Source organism: Mizuhopecten yessoensis, unplaced genomic scaffold, assembly GCF_002113885.1.
Source record: "Mizuhopecten yessoensis strain PY_sf001 unplaced genomic scaffold, ASM211388v2 scaffold11139, whole genome shotgun sequence".
Lineage (NCBI taxonomy): Eukaryota > Metazoa > Mollusca > Bivalvia > Pectinida > Pectinidae > Mizuhopecten > Mizuhopecten yessoensis.
This window is the reverse complement of record NW_018408899.1, coordinates 685,698-707,296: the sequence shown is the minus strand read 5'-3', so window position 1 is coordinate 707,296 and position 21,599 is coordinate 685,698. Positions and strand designations below refer to the sequence as shown.

Below are 21,599 nucleotides of genomic sequence, written 5' to 3'. Positions count from 1 at the left end.
GTGTAAGCTGGTTTTGTACTACCATATACCTGTAAGTATCTAGCTCTGTATAACGTCTCCAGCTATAAATGTAATTATCATCTTTTGTGCAACCGTAATATGGTGATTATTACCCCAAAAAGGTATTGGCAAAACTTTCTTTTTTCAATGCTTTAGACGGAATTATTTGCAGTGTGTCTGACTTAATCAATACCTATCTAAAATAAGAAATATCAGGGAATACAATAAGAGATAACTAAGTCGAAAAAGTGAAAAATAACTAAGCTGTCGTTCGTAGGTAGAGTTAATCAAGTCTGTAGACTAAGCCGTTAGTGTTAGGCGTTACACACATCTGTATGAGGGATAAATGTTCGTAGTCACTATAGACATAGCTACCTAATGTTTGCACACGGTATAATAAATACATATTTCATCTGTATACGGGCCAGTGAGTGTCCGTATTGTCGTCAAGACACACTAATATATAAAATACATTGGTGATGATTCATTCATTCATTCATTCATCAAATGAAACAAATGATGTATGCCGATATTTGATTAGTCAATGCGCGAGCACATGCGACCATCGATCTGCCACCCTCTGCATTATTTACAGGCCGTCCCATTCATGTAGTGCACACTTGTATAGATTATTGATTTTATCCCGTACCGTATTTTACTTGTTGGTTTTCAAGCAGTTAAATAAATGATCAATCTGTCCTGTCCAGGGACAAGTCTTTTCATAAGACCGTGCTTGAGAAATAGTTAGGATCATAAACTGTTCCATAATCACTTCTATTGAAATACATCGACATTTCGTTGCTAGCATATTACCAACTAAAACTACCAACGACTACTTGGTTGTTGTCGATCACCCCCCCCCCCCCCCCCCCTAATAGAGAGATGATGAGGGCCTGTATTTATAAACCATCATTGTGCTCAAACTCAGATTCTTTACTCAAGAAATATTTCTTGTTACGATACTAATTAACATAAAAAGTGTTTTTTTTCAATGATTCAAAATAATTCGGAGACATACGCTCGATTTTCTGACTGTAGCACATGCTTTAAGCTTGTCATTAGAAGGTGGTTTGAGTATAGAATCCATACTTGTGCAGTGTATAGTGGTATTGCCATTCTGATGTTAGGTTCCATGTCACTTGTGTAAAATTACGGTTAATAACGTTATTGGCAAGACGCACGTTAAAATGTAGTATTTTCTTCATTACTGATTCGTCCAATGAAAACACTTAAAAATACTTTAAAAAGATATTTGTTTGCTATTCCAATTCTACAGTTCTTACTCTTTAATTTCTAGAAATGGAAGATGGAATTATCTTGACAGTAAAATAATAAATTCTACACTAAAAACAAAGTGAGAGGAGTTTCTGTTTTTGATGAATATTTTCCTATTACTATTTTTTTTATTTTTTTTATCAATGTACATTGCATTAACACAACTCGATTAAATTTAACTCGTGTTTATCACTACATGAAAAATGTGATTCGTGTTCATCACTCAATAAAAAGTAGCTTGTGTTATTATTAGATGAAATTCAACTGGTAATTCATCACTTGATTAAATTAACTTATGGTACACATCGAGAAATATCATCGTTCTTTGAAAGTCATTTTCCTTTGGCTAACAGCGATCGGCTTCCTATTTGCCTACGGAATGAAATGTCATCATAGACTGCTTGATATTCGTTTCAAATTGCAGGCTATGTAATGGAATCGTTGGAAGTATGAACAGCAATTCATACATAGCTACTGTACACGAAGGTATGTTATGTCCAGCACACGTACGGTTCACCACTCCACACAATTGTCGTTCATTAAAGCCATGATTCATTAAATGAACATTCTAAGAAATACAAAGTCACTTATACAATTATTCAGGAGAAAGAAAAAGATCTCCGGTGTTTAAATCACCGGTCCAAGACTACACAAATGACGCAAATGTAGATGGTGTTATCGGGAGTTCGTCTCTTTGTTTTACCGTATGACTCTAACTGCGTATGAACTGTCAGTTTCTTTAATCTATAACAATGCATACAATTGTCTGGAGACGGGATTTATTAGTTTAATATACGTTTTTTTTTTCATCTTGCCTGAATCATCATACTTCAAATCAAACTTGTCGGGTGCAAATATAGTTTCATCAAAGTTTTTTTCTGTTGCTTGTAGTTGCTCCCTCTGAGTTTTCATATTTGTATTATAAATCGAATTGAGCGTAAACACGAGATTACACAGACGTCCGGTGGGAGAGGGGTCTATGAGATTGTCTTCGATTGGTTTGCACCGATGTGATGGAAATATCATCATTTTAACCGAACTTTGAATCTTGAATCAGGTTTATCTTGCCAGAAGGACTTTTTTAATATTTGTGCCGTCTACTTCGATCACGGCGTATTGGATTTGCTTTTGTATAAAATTTTGCCGTAAGGTGTTGTTTCATTTTGTTTTTGTTTGTTCGGATCTGATGACGTTTATCTTTAGAAGCTGCCATGTGAATTGTTGGTATAAAGCGAAACCTCGGTAATCCGAATTTTAGTTTTCACAAGATTAATCCGGAATAATGGAGTGGGTATTTATCAAGTTGATCAAGCCCTTCAATACTTTCGTCCAAAAAGGCACTTTTCGGATTATCAAGGTTACGTTTTAGCAATGTTTAATTGTAGTCTGGGCACTACCAGTCATACTCCTGGAGACTCAGTCCCTGGTCATAATATGGAAACGTTCCAGATCTCCACCCTATAACCATATATATAGTTTGCTGCATGAAAAGATGAGTATTCATGCTATTATGATTGCCCTGGGGAGCAATGCCTGACCCGGGGAACTTAGTCCTTGGGATCATTACTTGAAAATTGTTGAGATCTCTACTTTATATCTTTATATATGCTCGCTTGACATGAAGAGGCGAACACAATCATGCCACTATTATTAGCAACGGGACCTGATCATGACCCGACGGTAAGAACAGGGTCATATCAGATCCTCATCTTATTAATATATGTGCAAACCTCATTTTTTGCTGTTCAGCATCTTTGTTCCTATTGACACCGAATTCGATTGTTGCGTAATTTGAGAGTGTTGCTCCTTAGGGACTAGGCCCAAAGGGCGCTATTTCCGCGTTTAAGTCTCTTTCAAAGCTAAACTTCTTCTAAAACGTTTATCACATCAGTTGGACCGCGAAATAAAATGTTTTTTAAAGGAACGGTTTTGCCCCCCTTGGTGCTGAGAAGCAGAACCCAAAATATGTTAAAACAGAGCATCTTGACATGTTTGCTTAAAGATCCGGTTGAGAAATACAGGTGCTCTGAGCCTCTTGCTTTATTCACCAGTGAATTGTGTCATAGCTAAGTCACGATTTGTCAAATACCATGAGATAATTCGGAGAGACACATGCTAGATTAGAAATAATCGTAGCGCTAATGAGATGATAATCCTCTCACTATCGACCTGAACGGTCCCTACCTGTTCAAGCTTACTATGGACTACATCGTCATATACTTGCTTCATTAAGCTTGTTGACATCATTGCATATCATTTATCATATGGATGGCAGATAGCAATCGGTTCCGTAAATTTGGTCACGAACACTGGTATTACGAGTTCGATTTTCCATTTAGTGTGACCAGTGTAATTAAATATCCAGGTAGGACATTGTTTAATGGTACAAGGGTGGATGTTGTACAGGGAAACACAAATACAACACGATACATTAGTAATACGTCATTGAGCATTGGTGGATATGCGGTCCACTGGGACTTGTGCTAGTCTAGCAGAGTGTCTGAATCGTAATGATAATGATGCATATTGCCGCCATTGACTGACAGCTGAAATTGACGTGTGGTATCTCATTACAGAATTATACACTGTATGGCAGGTAGAGCACACGTTGGTATAGTTTGAATACAATATACAATACTAATTATCTTAATCTTCATGGAATGCTTATTTTGCGACCACGAAATTCACCATTTCATATGCTTTCAGATATCAAAAGCAAAGATGGCGAATGTAAACAAAATTATTGTATTGTAATTAAATAAGAATTGTGTCATTTTAGATATTTCGTAGAAACGCTGAAACGGTTGGTAAGTCTTTATAACAGTTGTTTGGAAAGTACCAGTAATGATCTTCTTATATTTGAAAGTGAAGTGCGTGCTTTTGTTACATTCGTGATATAACATTGTGTTAATTATTTTCGGGGCGGAAATACGAGAATTCACAAGTTTTGATTCTCGTTCTTCAGTTATTTCGGGGCGAACAGACGACAACGAAGTGGCACATCGGCCACAGTACTCAATAGTGATTCCTATACAAAAACTTCGCCTTTTTCAAAAACATATCAAACCGTTTTTTCATCCCTAAAAAAATGCTAGATTTTTTATACATCATCAAAAATCACACGTGTTGAGAATAATGCGACTGTATATGTGGCTAGAAACAGACCACATACATGTAGAAAAAGTCGTTAATGTTCATGACAGTATTTCATGTGAACACTACTGTCCTCCCGGTATAAATCGTACGAGCATGTTATACGGTCGCCACATCCGTGGGATCAAATTGCGGAGGTGATATTATTTACCTATTAATCCATAGAAACATAAGTCTTTGTGCTTCATAATCGATGACGTATTCGTCTCCATGACGTGATAACAAGGTGGCAATGACGTACGGATTTTTCGTTTTAGTCGAGCTAAGTCCTAACATTTGCTATTTATGGTAAATTGCGTTACGATGGCGTGCGCTAGCTAATACATGGTTTTATATTCACAATGTATCCCGTTGCAGTGACTTTATAGGTGTTTTATTTTACAAACAAACAAAGTCAAGGTATCCCCGCGTCACCACTAAAATTTATACTACCAGAGCCCAAGTCAAGCGTTGTTAAATTGCTTTGTTTTAAAATTGTATAGCAAAAATTGGATGTTTTCTCGTGAAATAGCATTTCCCACTAGATGACTATAATACAAATGATAACGGACACCTTGCTATTAATTGATTCCACGAGCGCGCGAGCCGCCAAACACGATTACCAGCTAAACGTGACGTGGTGACACATCGTTGATACAATTGATGTCTTTGAAACATTTCCCATGACAACGACGTGAGACCCGGATCTGAGCATAAACACGTTTTTTTCGATATTGTACAGTATAGGGCAGACTTGGCGCTTGAACTGAAAACCGTTATTTACCAGATTTGTATGTGTTTGCCGGCCACAAGTCCTTCAAATTTATATCCCATTTCTATGAAGTTACCAACTAGTTATAACATATCTTTTATATGTAGCTATACAAAAACTCGTTACTGGCCGAAATATCTAAAACTATAGCAGTTTTTTTTTTACCAACTTCATGCATTACCGGTCAACTAACCGCTTATATTTGTGCTTACTGGTCAACCAACCATTTCCCTTTCCGGTAAATTGTACAATGTAGTTACTGGTCAACTAACACCATACTTTATTTGTCTATAACGGTAAAGTTTCAGTTTACTTTGTGGCCACCGCCAGTTAACCACACACCTTATTTATAGTTTCCAGTAACCTCACTTTCGCTTTTGTGATTAACTTAGTTTATTTAGGGTAACCGTCAATGCAACTGACCGCTTTCTTTGTGGTTACCGGTAACCTAGCTAACCATCGCTTTGATTGTGGTCAACTGACCGCTTACTACATTTCTGATTACTGGTCATCTAATTCCCGTTGTCTTCTGGACAGTGGTAACTTCTGACAGTTTAGATGTAAAATGATCAAATAGTTTTCTACTTATTTGAAAGTTTCCGAAACCAAATTGTTGAAGACAGCTCCATTTCTTCGTTTAGATATTTGTATTCAATATTGATTTCATTTTACTTTATTTGGTTTAAACTTTGTTTTATTCAAATTTTGTTTGACAATACATCGAAATACATGTTTTATAAAACAGAAAAGAAAACAAAAACAAGTGTCGTGACAGCTTTTCAACACTAACTACAAGAATGAAGTAATATGTACAATAGAATAATTACGGGAATAGGGGAGGGGGTAATGGATTGGTATGAAGTGGAAACCAGGAATGAATAGCATATCAATATACATAGGATCATCAGATGGTAATATCATATTGCTCTATTGCAATGAGTATGTGGAACACGATTCTGTAAAATATAACTATGGAATAGTAGATTAAAATGTCAGCAGTCCTGTAAATGGACACTCGAAAAAGGTTAAAATATATGTACAAGTTACATAGAATAAATCACCACTAAATCAACTATTGACAAAATCAGTATGTCACAAAGCACCGCCATGATTATTAAAAAAAACAACGTTGCAGTTCATATTCTAGCCATCACACTTGTCAAATATAAGTCCGTAAAACACTTTCCCGCCTCGTCCCTGGTACGTCCTGCTCTTTCAAGGTAACACATCACTTTATCAAACTATCATAATCGAGTTAGTGACATAGTATGGTATAAAGAAATGCAATGGCAAAATCACTGAATAAGTATATAAATCCAAATACATTTTAAAACATAATAGTAAAACGAATGCAACACAACATACATATATATATATATATATCTCAAAATGAAATTGTTAAGGACTATTTGTTTATTTGAAATCTTTTAGTTTTGAGTATATAATTTTGGACGGCTAGAACAATCGTAGTGTTTTCTTGATGGGTTAGAGAGTCATCACTAAAGATTAAAAGATTAGTTGATAGTTGATACGGCAAACTCAGAATATGAAGCTGTCTAAGTGATGTATATTTATTACATTTTAGCAAATAATGTGTTGAGTTCTCAATGGCACCGCAGGAACAATTCGGGGATGGTATGATGTTTTTCGTAAACAAGTGTTCTTTTAGGGAGCTACATGACATACGCAATCTTGCGTGGTAGATTTGACCCAGACGTGAACCCTGAAAGTAGTATGAAGGTGGACATGATTTACTATTAGATTTCAGAAAGGCCTTTAAATGGGAAATGGAAGGGTTATTTCTAATCTGTAATGGAAGAGAATTCCAATTGTTTACAGCAGAAGGAAGAAATGCATTTAGATAAATATTTGTTTTGCAAAGAATAAGTGACAGACATGATGGGTCAGAAAGTCTGGTATTATAACTATGAACATCACTAACTGAATTAGGTAAGAGATTATACAGATACTCTGGAGTATTTTGATAAAACATTTTATGGAATTGTAACAATTTATAATTAAATCTACGGTCTATTAATTTATTCCATCCAACTTCTGTATATAGTTTGTCTAAGCTTACAAGTTTAATAGCACCTGAAACAATCCTGGCAGCTTCCAAATTAACATTCTCTAGTTAAGAAATATATTCTTTGGGAATGCTATCCGCGACAGTATCAGCATATTCTACAAGTGGTCTAATAAACGAAAAATATATATTTTGTAATGTTTGCCTGTCGAGTTTAAATTTTAGAGATCGCATAATATTTAATATAGACGTTGCTTTCTGAATTATTTGTTTAACATGTTCAACCCAACTGCAATTATTCGAAAAAAGAACTCCAAGCTGTTTATGCAACAGTACTTCTGATATTTCTTCATTGCACATATGTAAGATTGGATGTGGTTGACTGTTTCTTTTTCTACTAAGGGTCATGCTTTCCTTTTTTTTAGGATTGAAATCAACTAACCAAGATTTTGACCATTCAGTAATTTTTGTAGATCTGACTCCATAATGTTGTTTGTTTCTAAGGGGTTTTCAACTATCAGGTACAGAGTAGTATCATCAGCAAATAATTTGATAGAAGATTTGATATCGTTGACTATGTCATTAATATAGATTAAAAACAACAAAGGTCCAAGTATTGAACCCTGTTGAACTCCAGCCTTAACTCCTGCCCAATCAGAGTGAATATTATTGCTTATAAGTCTTTGTTTTCTATTCGTTAAGTAGCTTTCGAACCATTTTAACAGCGATCCAGGTATTCCAATTTTTGATAATTTATACAACAGCCCTTTGTGCCAAACCCTATCAAATGCTTTTCTGATGTCACAAAATACTACTCTTATTTCTTTACCTGAATCTAATGCCTTAATAAAATCGTTGGAAATACTTAATAATTGGTTAATAAAGGAATCGCCTGGTGTAAAACCTGATTGATATTTTGTTTTTACTTTCAAATCAAGAAGAAAATTATGAACATGTTTATAAACGCACCTCTCGAACACTTTACCAATTATACATAAAAGTGAAATTGGTCGATAGTTTTTAACATCATTACGGCTATCTTTTTATATATAGGTAAAACGTTTGCTTCTTTCCACGATGATGGAAATATTCCTTGTGATAAGGATTTATTAAAAAATATAGATAGTGGCTCAGCAAGTGATGTTGCAGCTTCCTTGAGCGCTTTGGGACTAATAAGATCTGGTCCTACAGCTTCACCAGTTTTCAAATTGAGTAAGGTATCCTTCACATCAGTACATGATATATTTATATTACTCAGACAAATACGATTAGGGAATTCTATTAGTGGAGGAAGCATAACCATTGAATCATCCACAACGGATTGACTTGAAAAATATAAATTAAAAACTTTAGCTTTTTCCTTTATTTGATAAACTAACGAAATTAACTAGAAATTCTGCATGGCGGTTTACACTAAATTGTGGTTTACAAATTGTAGGCTTCTTGTCCATTTAAAAAAAAATAAATAAAAAATATATACATTTTCTGTTTGTGTCTACACATCCCCGTGGAGAAAAGCTTATTTCATGATTAGACTTCAAGATGACATTGTTTCTTCCGATACAGCTTTATAAAATATCTTAAGAAAAAAACAGTTTACCGGTATTTTGAAACTGCGGTAGAATGTCACGGGAACATTATAGAGAAGGTATATCGACAATTGTGTTTCCTGATTACAATGATATTGAAATAAGGAGTTCTTTTTAAATATTAATTGAGATTTGGGGCTAGGGTTAGCGTGCCACGTATACTGTACTGCAGTGTTAATCTGCTAGACCCAGTATTTTATTTGATATTTGTCGGAAGATAACCACGTATTTGCTTCTTGTGAAATAATCTTTTTTCTAAATCTTGGCAATGAAATCCATTTCGTAAGTTGTAGATTGAAAATAAAGATTTTTATCTAAATCAATAAAAGAGTCAACATTATTTTTCTTTTACCAAATTATTGCTTTACGTCCCTAAGTATGCGTTTAAAATCGCCCACTTCAAATATCAGGCGATTCCACTTTAATATAACGGTTTAGTAAGTTGTCTTTCCAAGGGGCACAAGTACGCTTGTAATTGTTAGCACACACCTTCTAACGTTTAAGCGTTACCAAGAGACATCAGGATAATGCCGAGACATCAGGATATTGCCGAGACATCAGGATATTGCCGACATTTAAAGACCGTTTTGATGAGAGATGTTTCCGAATGTCTCAGATTCTCTGTAGAATACACTATTAGATAGATTTGCCACGATTGTATTGTTTGGCGGCGAATAAGATACTATAGGTATAACTTTATCAACACTTAAAATCCTACATTGTTATCGAAAGTACAAAGTGTTGTCCTCAAAAAAACACGACGTCGGTTCCAATGTACTACTAATAGGGTGCTAAATTTCGTACCACGTGTTCCTGCAGTTAAAAAGATAAACGTTTTGCTTTTTAATGAATAAAATAACTTAGGAACAATAACTTTGTTAAAATACGTCTATTTAAATGGTGTTAGAGCGTATCATTTCCACACAAAGATATCTTCAAATGGATGTTCACGTGACAGACGTATTTACAGAAGTGTGTTCGTTTGTTTTTATGGTGTGTATCCTTATCGATACAGTTGTTTAACGCAAATTGTATTTTTTATTGATCGAAGATTCACGTCCTCGCAAAAGCCAGGGTCATATGAAAAATATAACTTTATTTATATACAAAAAATATAAAACAAGTGGTAATCAACTTACATTACGGTACGCTTATATAGTGTTATTGTTTTTGCTTGATAGGAATTAGAGCGAAAACTTCGGGAAATATTTCATACAATATATCCTATATTTTTTTCGTCTAACGGATGCCAAACTCCGTGTGTTATTTATGTCAGCGTGCGTTTAATTCCATATTTGAGAAAGATGACAGATCCCTTAAATGTACGCCATTAAAGGATTAACCTTTTTGTTTTGTTTTTGTTTATGAGATTATAAATCCAATGGAGCACGAGGTAAATTGCGTAAACGGAAGCGTTTACAAACAAGTTACCGACTGCTCCATTGGATTTATGATCTCATAAACTAAACAAAATAAAAGGTTTATCTTTATATTTACAATAGTTTCTTTTAACAATAACACCATTAAAAGAGGCGGATACAAGCATTTACCTTTTGTAATCTGCGTTCAAAATTATTTTGACGTCATGTTAAAGCCGTTGACAGACAGCTAAACCCCGCCCACTTTATCCGTGACAACAAATGAAAAAAGTTCCTCTATTTCAATATTTTTATTCACATAAAATATTCATATTTAACTTCATACAATATCTTCATAATTGTATTAGTAGGTAATGGAATATATAATATTATATTTGAATGAAATTAAGGTACTGGGGCAAAATACTCAGTAGAAAATACTAATGACCGCGGACGTCAACTTTTTAAAAGTGATGCGCCCAAAGGCGGGAAATAGAGAGTGCTACCATGTCGTCGAGAGATAGTGACTAGCCTAGGCCTGGTGGAAGTTGAATGTAAGCAAACCAGAGGTTTGTTCAGATGCCATGTACACTGTATGATGTGTATAAATCGTTTGTCGACCGAGTGACTGTTGATGTAACATTTGGGAGACGAGAAAATTGACCTACATTTCTAGGAACGATCGCCATCGTTTCTGTGCCGACACTAAATCGACGAACAATCGCGACTGTAGCTTCTGACACTAGCTTCATTTTTCTGACCGGTCATGAACATGGTTTGCGGAAAGAAGTTTACCCATATTTACATATATTCATACGCGGTGAACTGGATCACGTTCTACACTCAAGTTATATAGAAATAAACAGATTTGCCTTCACTTACGTTATCGATTCAGAAACAGTGGCAATTGTAAATATTATGATATAGAAGGCGAGGCTGCGGTCATACTAACAGCTAAAGACGTGTATTGCTTGTAAACGACTTCAATAACCAGCATTCAAATTTAACTGCAAGATGAAACGGTCTGTAATCAAAATCTCAAAAAAGCAATAGCCCACAGACTTTTACTATAAAAACATTAAATTAATCCTCCGAGGTTTCATCGAGAGCTTCAAATCTTTCAACGCAATTAAACCACTTCCGGTGTCGTTTTTGTTTGCACACGACACTGCATTCACTTGTTTTTGAGAGGCACGAGTCGGAAAAATGACGTCACCAACTAACTGTAGCTGACGTGCAGGGTGTTAATCGTTCATGCTGCTTCTGAAAACCATCATTGTTGTTTCCCGTCAGCGTATGGTTTGTACATGGGGAATATATTTTAAGGGATTAGGAAAGCTTGGAAGTAACTCGGTTTTCATCTGTCGTAAAGGAATGAGAAAGCTGGCAACTATATTGTGTTTTTTTGCTATTGACAGGGTTGCGTCGAGTTAATAAGACACGTGTACTTGTCGACACCTGATTGATATTGGCCGAATAATTCAGCTAAAATAATACTAATAAATAAATAAAAATAAGATAAAATAAAGAATTTAAATAAAAAATAGAAAAAAACACCAATTGATTAAATCAATTCTGTGACAAGTCATACTTCATGTTCAAAGTTTTAATTGGTTTTAAAATTTTATAAAAGAAAATGTGTCATATGTAATCAATAAAAAGATAGATTACTGATCATATATCAGGGGAAATGACAGATCACATGTACACTTCATTAAAAGTCTGCATTACAGTCGGGAAATTTGGACTTGTTATGTAACCGGAAGTTGTTATATTGCTGATATATTGCTTTCTTTTTTTCTTTTTCCGTACGCTTTCTGATTGGAAAATAGAATTGGCACACATACCAATATGTTGATACGAAGCACCTTGTTTGCTACCTTAAGCAGAAAGGGGGCGTTGTTTTATTCCCTCTACTTCGGGACAGTGAAGAGATCACAGCAGATTTGATGTTCCCATTGCAATTATTGAGAAATATTTTTTCTTGCTATGTTCTCTATTGTTTGTTGGCGCCCTGCTTCATTTCTGGTTAACACTGTATTATAAACACATAAAAACAAACAACTAGAAAACAAAACCATAAATATCTTTGTTGCATTTCTTTCGTGATTTCGACAAGTGTTTTGTGGCGTTTTTTCGGAACCTTTCTTGATTTATTTACGAATTTGGTGTCTTGTCTTTGTTACAAGCTCATAAAGAAATGACACTACTGAGATCTGTTTGAATCTGGCGTTGGAGACCAATAAATATATGTATATATAACCTTATAAATAAACCACTAAACCGAGGCATTGTGGACGCACACTTTGGAATAAGACTTATTGACGTTGCTTGTGAAGCAGGTATAATCTCGCCTCTTCGGCTTATTAATCTACATACATTTGTGGCTATTTTATATTCTTCACCTTTCACATTCAAAGATCACATGACGACTTAGACATGTACATGTAGCGGCCTATATGTTCACAGTGACGGAATTTACAACAAAACGGAATCAATGAATTGCTCTTGCAAGCATTTCCAAGACTAACTTCTGCTCTTGTACCTCCCACATAGAGTTCACGCTATATCGGGTTTTCAGACCTGAGAAAAGTGATTTATATTTATTATGATTTATTGAAATACACTCATTTTAATTAATGAATTGTTTTCAACGTGTTTGTTTTTGTAATTCCATATATTAAAGCAATGCTATTTTTTAAAACATTGTGTTCTACTGATTGAATTCTTAGCACACATGTTAATATCTAAAACGAAGAAAGTGTCACAGAATAACAATGAAATATCTTTTCTAATTTCTACAAGCTACTCCCACGGTTTGGGATTTAAGCTCTGGAAGTCAAAGGTTTAAATTCCAGCACACAGATGCAGCTGCTGACAGCCGCTGTATCTGATGCTGAATCCATGTGACGCGGATAATCTCTCACCTCAGGACGTGCACTTCATCATGTCGTGTAATGGATTACGGGTGATTCACCAGTCATCACGAGCACTGAGGCTCAATAGGGGTATTTATCAGTCATCAAGAGCACTGAGGCTCCATAGGGGTATTTATCAGTTAACACGAGTACAGGGGTTTCCATATGGTGGTTACCAGTTATCAACAGTTTAGTAATCACGAGTAAAGGGGCTCCATAGGGATGGTTATCCGTCATTACGAGTGATGGGTCTACATGCACGGATGCAATGGTATACATCAGTAATCACACGAATACAGGGGCTCCATAGCGGCGGTAATCAGTCGTCACGAGTACATGGGCTCCATAGCGGCGGTAATCAGTCGTCACGAGTACAAGAGGCTCCATAACGGTGGTTATCAGTCGTCACGAGTACAAGAGGCTCCATAACGGTGGTAATCAGTCGTCAAGAGTACAAGAGGCTCCATAGCGGTGGTAATTAGTCGTCACGAGTACAGGGGCTCCATAGCGGCGGTAATTAGTCGTCACGAGTACAAGAGGCTCCATAGCGGCGGTAATCAGTCGTCACGAGTACAAAAGGCTCCATAACGGTGGTAATCAGTCGTCACGAGTACAGGGGCTCTATAGCGGTTGTAATCAGTCGTCACGAGTACAGGGGCTCCATAGCGGTGGTAATCAGTCGTCATGAGTACAGGGGCTCCATGGCGGTGGTAATCAGTCGTCACGACTACAGGGGCTCCATAGCGGCGGTAATCAGTCGCCACGAGTACAAGAGCCTCCATAACGGTGGTAATCAGCCGTCACGAGTACAGGGGCTCCATAGCGGCGGTAATTAGTCATCACGAGTACAGGGGCTCCATAGCGGCGGTAATCAGTCGTCACGAGTACAGGGGCTCTATAGCGGTGGTAATCAGTCGTCACGAGCACAAGAGGCTCCATAACGGTGGTAATCAGTCGTCACGAGTACAAGAGGCTCGAGCTCCATAATGGTGGTAATCAGTCGTCAAGAGTACAAGAGGCTCCATAGCGGTGGTAATCAGTCGTCACGAGTACAGGGGCTCCATAGCGGTGGTAATCAGTCGTCACGAGTACAAGAGGCTCCATAACGGTGGTAATCAGTCGTCAAGAGTACAAGAGGCTCCATAGGGGTGTTTATCAGTCATGGAGAACAGTATTTTATATCACCGTGTACAAGGGGCTCCATTTGAGTGTTTGTCAGATATAATGAGAACGTACTGAGGCTCCATATGGGTTGTTAAACGAAACACAGGGGCTCAATAGGAGTGTTTATCGATCATCATGGATTATAAAACAAGATACAGGAGCTCCATAGTGTGATGAATCAGTCATCACGTGCACTGAGGCTCCATAAGGAGATTCCCTTGTCACTTCGATAAGCACAACTCCATAAGTTTTTTTTTGTCATTAATCACAACACGGAACGAAAGCCCTATATGAGATTAGGCAGAACACCAGGTGCGCAATGGCTCCTTAGCTGTATTGGCCAATCATCAAGTATAGTGGAGCTCCATTTGGGTGATACACCAGTTACAATGTATCCCATGGATTCAGTAGGGGGTATCAGTGCGACGGAGGAACTATACGGGCCCGGGGGACATAGCAATCGATAACACATACGTGTTCGTATCACGTGTTTTAAACGTTTCACATATAACACTTCAAAATAGCTATTTTGTTTATGAGATTAAATTTTGGACACGGACCTTGGGAAATCATGTAAGAGATCTGAGTCGAATGACACATGTATTGGACTCCTTGGAGAGTTTTTCCCACTTTAATTTTGTTTCGTAGATTTGTCAGATATCATTTGCATTATGAACGTTGTTGACCATCGCTTAATGTAAAAGTACAGTTATAATCCAAATTTAAATAGTGTCTTATTTAGAACATTTATCCGTTTTCATCTGAGACGACATTTGTAAGAATAACGTATGTTACAGAACGGGATATATGATCGGGGCCCGTATTTTTTAAACTATTCTCATGCTCAAGCATGGATTCTGTGCTCAAACCATGTCAAACGATCACAAAGTCAAAGGTAAACAATGAAAACAGTATTTAGCTTAAAGAATCTTCAAATGCTTTCCGAATCATTGACAAAATCATGTTTTTCATCAATTTTTAACCGAAACAAGAAATTAGGCTTGAGCACAAATCCATGCTTGGTTTCATAAATACAGGCTCGGTAGTTTTAGACTTTAGAAGTGACGTCGTTAGAGCGCGATCATTTCCAGAGACGATGCGTTATCGCAAAGATGGAGTGATTGTAGTGTTTCGATCAATGGAGTCTGAACGTAATCGACACGGAAGTATGCTGAAGACATAGATACCTTAGACAAATAGTCCCCATCGATAATGTGCACTCGCCCATTTACTGTAGAGTTACAATACATGATGTAACTACATTGTAAGGAAATTACAAAATATCGCTTTGCCTCATGAAATATACCAGTATCAGGACAGCGAGTATTGGACAGACACCGTCTCCCCTCCACCTTGGCGCCATATTCATATTTCACTCTCCTATAGCTTTATGCTTGCCATTGGGCATTAACAGATCGAGAACCAACTCTATTTCTCATCATCAGTTCAGAAACCGATTTCCCGGATCCGGATGTAGAATTTTGAAACGAGATTGTGTAAAATAGACCGAGAATTTTCCTGATTCACTCGGTAGAAATCATACATACACCATTAATTATACATGCGCATTATTTGGGACCTAATTTACATATTTAACTGTTCAATTTCCTGCCAAAAGGGAGCAAAAGATTCAGTGTGTTTTTTCAGCAAATAAAATTGAGACCAATTATAGTTTTAAAATTGCAATTTCACTCGGTAGAATGCATACGTCTGCCATCAATACATGCACATTATTTGGGACTTTAAAACTACATGTACGCTCTTGCAATGTTCAAATTTCTGACAAAAAAAGGAACAGTAAGAGGATTCAGTCTGATCTTTTTTCCCCCTCAAAATACACATAATGAAGTCCCGTATATTATGCGTTAACCACCGTCGATGATTTCAAGTTTGGATCCCCAAGCATTTGACACATTTTTTCAATTATAATCATCGTTTATTCTCGTCTTTACTCGTTTCTAGCACCCACTACATGTTCAGGTGACGAATACACCCCCCTTTATCAGATCACTTAGATGGGAAAAAGCTAGGATTAGAGTTTCATTCCTTATCTCTTAGGGCAATCACGAGTGTTTTCATCGTCTGCTACACTTACATTAAACTGTTCCCGCGCATCCCGCTGGGGGGTCGTCCTTCGAACCGTTCGTTTACGGAATGCTTGATTGACAACGAGGACAGTGTCTAGTCTCTTGGGTGCCATTCCGAAGCTTGCTTTCCTGTTTCATAAACCTATATCATGCTTCCGTGAATCTTACATAGCTTTGTGAAATCTTCAAAGCATGTTTAGCTTAATATAAGTTTTTGTTACATTAGCATTTTTTGGGATTTGTCTGGCGAAATAAAAAACATAAAAAATAAAAACGAACTTATGATGTTTAACGCTGTCGTTAAACTCCGTCAGAAAAAAACACAGCTTCGGTATATAGTAAGATCATAATTAGAAATGGATTTAAAGAGTTTAAGTTGCGACTAGGGAAGATGCTGAATATGACACCTGGTCTGTCTAATGGGTACAGTTAGTGGAATATTAATTTTGTTCATATCGTCCGTGGCGCTTCATCACCATATGTTTCGTAATTTGTTTTAACCTTGATATTAACACAGATATGTATAATATATTGTAATCCTCGAAACTGTTTTATACTCTGTATAGGAGCGATATTCGTGGGCACCTCAATGAACATGATAGTGGATAGGTCGGTCTGACATCATTAGCAAAAACCAAAATCCAGAGACTTCACATTTCAGTAAGAGAGCACTTTATACTTGGCTTTACAAGTAGTGTGCAACGTCGTGATATGGCGTCAGATGTCAGGTCCGCTATCAGTTGACTCCCGTCACATGACGTCATGCGTTGGTCCTACTACCGGTGAATATTGCTACTATTTGTCCAGAAACCTTTGTCAGTATAAGAGGATTTGGTGATGAATTTAAGGAACTGTATGAAAGAATAAGGGACATCGAAATAGTTGGTGGCAAACGAGGTGGCAATTGAAACAAGGGATATTATATCGATGTTTTACTGTTTGGTTTCACTAACAGTGTCTGCCGCCTTCACATGTTGCGAAGACGCTAAAATACTTAGCAAACTAAACGCATATATGTTAATGATATATTATTTCATTTCAGGTGTACAAACGCCGAAGATAGCAGTCCCAAAAGTACCAACGAGTGATTCTGATGACTATAGTTATGTATGTACTCCTCGTCAACCGCCAGTACCCCAGGGACCAAAAACAATATCTCCTACTCTCGCTCGTAAGGCAGCATCTACGCAGACTCCTGCTCATACAAAACTTGTGCGCAAACATAGCGCAGACGCACTCCATCAGTATAGGACATATCAAAGCGAGGCTGAGACAACAGAGACCTCCCATGCGCATGACCAAAGACTAATGCCCGGTTACCATCCGGTATCTCGGGGTGGAATACCTGCTTCTTTATCTACCTCAAGCGCGGTTGAAAGTAGAGCCAAAACGATAGACAGAGATGGCAAGACTATATCTCGGCCCTCCTCTAGGTTTAAAGATTTACAATTGGTAAAAAAACCTCTACAAATAGCATATAGTGAATTCGAATTCTACAGGGCAGATATGCGAAGACGGATAGAGTTATCTCGAACTTCCGGTCTAAATGGGATTCTTGGAATTCACGTTTTATCGGGACAAGGTCTAAAATCTTCTAAGATGTCCCTTAGAGATCTCTACTGTGTTGTCTCCGTGGACTCCATGAACAAGGCCAGAACCATGATAAGAACAGGTGCTGTAAATTTTGATTGGGACGAAGCATTTGATATTGAACTCGAGGACGCTAAAGATGTGTCATTTCTTATATACAATTGGGATCCAAATTATAAACATCGGCTCTGTTTCCATGGTACCGTGATGCTCCCTAGTTACATTACCGGAAGTGGGAAAAAAAGCGTCGCGTTGAAAATGGAACCCAAAGGTCTTTTATATGTCACTTTTCTATACCGTGATCCAGCTGTGTGCTTTCAAAGACTTACTTCTCCCCGGAAAAATGGTGTGTTCGGTATTGACCTGGAAACAGTAATTAAACGGGAAATCGCGTTGAGGAATGTTCCGATTCTGATACAGAAATGTGTGGACGAGATCGAACGGCGTGGCCTGGAAGTGGTAGGCATACACCGACTGTGCGGATCAGCCCGGCGCAAGGCTCAGCTTAGGGAAGCCTTCGAAATGAACGTCATGGCGGTCAGTCTATCCCCAGAAAACGTGTCAGATGTCCACGTCATTACAGGTAAGCTTAATCAACGCTTTTATTCACTTTTAATTTTGTTATTTTACAAGAAACTCCGGAAAAAATGCAAGAAAAAATGGTGAATGCACCCTTTAGAATTATCGGCCAGAATATCTTAATCGTTTCTCAACATTGACCTGTACAAATGAAGTACAGTGACAATAGTGACGATACGAATGACAGAGACAATGTAGCAATATGACAGATATGTCACACGTGGAATACATGTATTAAGAGGGAGATATTAATGAGACAAGGATTAGCAAAATTTCGAAAGCAACTGTGGAATTTGAAGAAAGGACTTTTGTACGCACCATAAGAAATCATACTTAAGGCTAAAAGCATACACATGCATTTAAATGATAGCTGTACATCCAGTACTGATAACGTTTCGTGATTTTTGCATACTGCCATTTTTATCATTCTAATTGAACTGATTTTTTTTTTTTTTTACTCCAGAAATGAATACTTTTTTTGTCGAACTCATGGGGTGATACATTTTGTTTATCTTGAGACAAACTTAATTAATTGGGAAACGCCCCATGAAATCGACCAGACCAATTCCAGATGCTTGTATTTCAATTAACAAGTTTTATTAATACATGTACAAGGGGCTTGTGTAAGTCTAAACTACCTGCCTACTTAAAGGAGCTGGTCGGGGAAAACATGTCATATTTGCTAAAACGGCATACACATGTTTAAAATAACTTCTTATGAAATACACCGATTCAAATTTTGCTGAAATTCACTCCATAAGAGTAAAAAATTTAATAATATTAAAGAAATCCTAAATCGTCACCTGACAGTCTCAAACTCTCAATTGACCCAGATCAGTGATGTAATTTTACCGAACGCGCATCATCAACAAGGCCAAATGTAAACATCGCGGCGAAAGAAAAAGATGCATGCAAAAGTCATGACAGGCACGAGGTATCAATACCGTTATATATAACAAAAACACATAGGTAGGAATACTACACTTGCATCATACATGACCTTTTAAAACAATTATTTACGTATAGTATTACTGTCTTGTCCGCTAGTTGAGTCCGACATGGCACATGACGGCGCGCTATTGTTGTTATCTTCACTGTCTCACTTTCGAAACAACCACGTGACATATATAAAAAGATATGCGCTTAATTTACGCGGGGCTTCCCCGAGATTTCAGTGGTCAAAACCGGACATTGCAAGCAGAACTCGACCATCATATTGCCGTGGTATAACTTTTGGAAGGCCAGAGAACGCATTTAGACCCATATATTTTGTATTTCCCCCCCGACCAGACCCTTTAAAGAAAGTAATGAAAAAATATAGTCCTTAGGAAATAAATTATCTGAATACAGCATTTTTAAATATCTAATTATTTCGGTATATATATAAACGACTTTCTGCTGTTGCGTACTGATGAATGCTGGCTAGACGATGTGAAATCAGGCAAAATTCCATACGCACTGACAACTTAAACCTTTTGAATTTCATTGACAAATATAACACGCAACATTTGGTAATTTAATTGAGTTAAAAATAAATATATACGCCATGTAAAACAGTGTTTTAAAATAGAACAATGCCAATATGATAGATGGATCTAATCTTTACATTTCAAAATAAACCACTATATATCTTGATTTGTCATTAAATGCTTTTTTTCACAAACATAAATCATGTTTTTTAACTGTGACTTAACAAAGTTTGCAACTTCAGTAATTGCGTGACAACGCGTGACTAAAACGTGCATGACGTTACTTTACCGACGAGAGTTGTGATGAGATCTAGTGTGATAACGCGGTTCTTTTCAAAAGAAAAGTTTCCCCAACATTGACAGCCATGCGCGATACAATCACTATACAATTTTGAGTTGATCGTTATTACCGATCGATTACCTGGAACGGAACACTGATTGGCACCCTGACCCGATTTACATGGAGTTATCTCCCTTACCTGACCGTGGTAGCTTCATCAATACCTAGACATAAAAATAAAGTAGCTTTCTTTGTTGCAAGCCTCAAGATTTGGGGTTATCAAGTCGATCTTAGAGTGCGTTTGTTTCTACTTTGAGGTTAGACAGACTTTTGTTTGGATTTTTTTCTATTTACAAATCAATAGTATGTTCTCTCTTGCCCGTCGAAAAATTTGCATCTTTTAAATTTTTGCTGACCAGTCAATTTACATTGAAATCTTCAGAGCGCCTGATGGAAATTGATTTAATGTTACCCAAGTGTTCGATTGGCTCTGGATATCCAGCGGAGAATAAAAGCGTGTAATTGAAGACGAATTGTTCCCACGTGGTTGGATGGCGGTCTAATGTCTCCTTGATACCATAAACGCTAAGACTGATAACGATTATGTGTAAATCCTCCCCACTTGGTTAACTTGTGTACAGATATCTGATCTCATTCAGCAGAAGTCACTGACATTTTGAGGTCTGGCTGGTTATAAAGATTACATTAAACATTGCAAAAAATTCTATATTTCGTCAGTGGAAAATGTTCCTTTACCTATGCGCAGTTCATATGATGTAATAAAAACAAAAACAACACTTGAACTGTTAAATATCTCGTTGCTTTAGACTTTTTTGGTCTTTAACGATTGAGATATTTAACGATTTCAAATTTCTTGCTCATGCTGCAAAACGGAAATTAATGAGAAAGGACGAGTGTTTTTTGTCTGGAGTATTTATGAGCGCATGCGACCTGTACTTCAATATACTCTTTCGTCATGTAAAACCACAGTTTCCAGCCTGAAACGCGTATACAAATAACGTCATTATTGTTTTAATTGTACTACAAGAACTTTGGAGATATTGATATATCTGGGTTTCGAGAACACTTGTGTGTGTTTATGCCATTCTAACGGTACAAGTCAATAAGGAATTCATGTTATTAGTTGTACGGAACGAGCGTTTGCATATAAGGGGATATTAACTGTTTGTTTTGTAGCTTACGTAACACAATTCGAAACACCAATCTGCGTTCTCAGCCTAAAAATGGACAACTGTAAGGAAAGTCCACTGACAATTAAATTAAAGTTGTTTACGAGCGTTTTGGGGTGATACACCGGAGAGGAACTTAGAGTAAGCACTTGATGTGATAATGCGGGAAT

General features: G+C 37.0%; 1 protein-coding gene across 1 annotated transcript in view; it reads left to right on the top strand.

Moving 5' to 3' along the window:
- Nucleotides 1-21,599, top strand: part of LOC110466584 (rho GTPase-activating protein syd-1-like) — a 90,069-nt gene that overhangs the window by 59,159 nt on the left and 9,311 nt on the right. Inside the window, exon 3 of the mRNA XM_021523171.1 lies at nucleotides 17,364-18,494. Within this exon, the coding sequence (XP_021378846.1) occupies nucleotides 17,364-18,494 (1,131 nt within the window). The remainder of the gene's footprint in view (nucleotides 1-17,363; nucleotides 18,495-21,599) is intronic.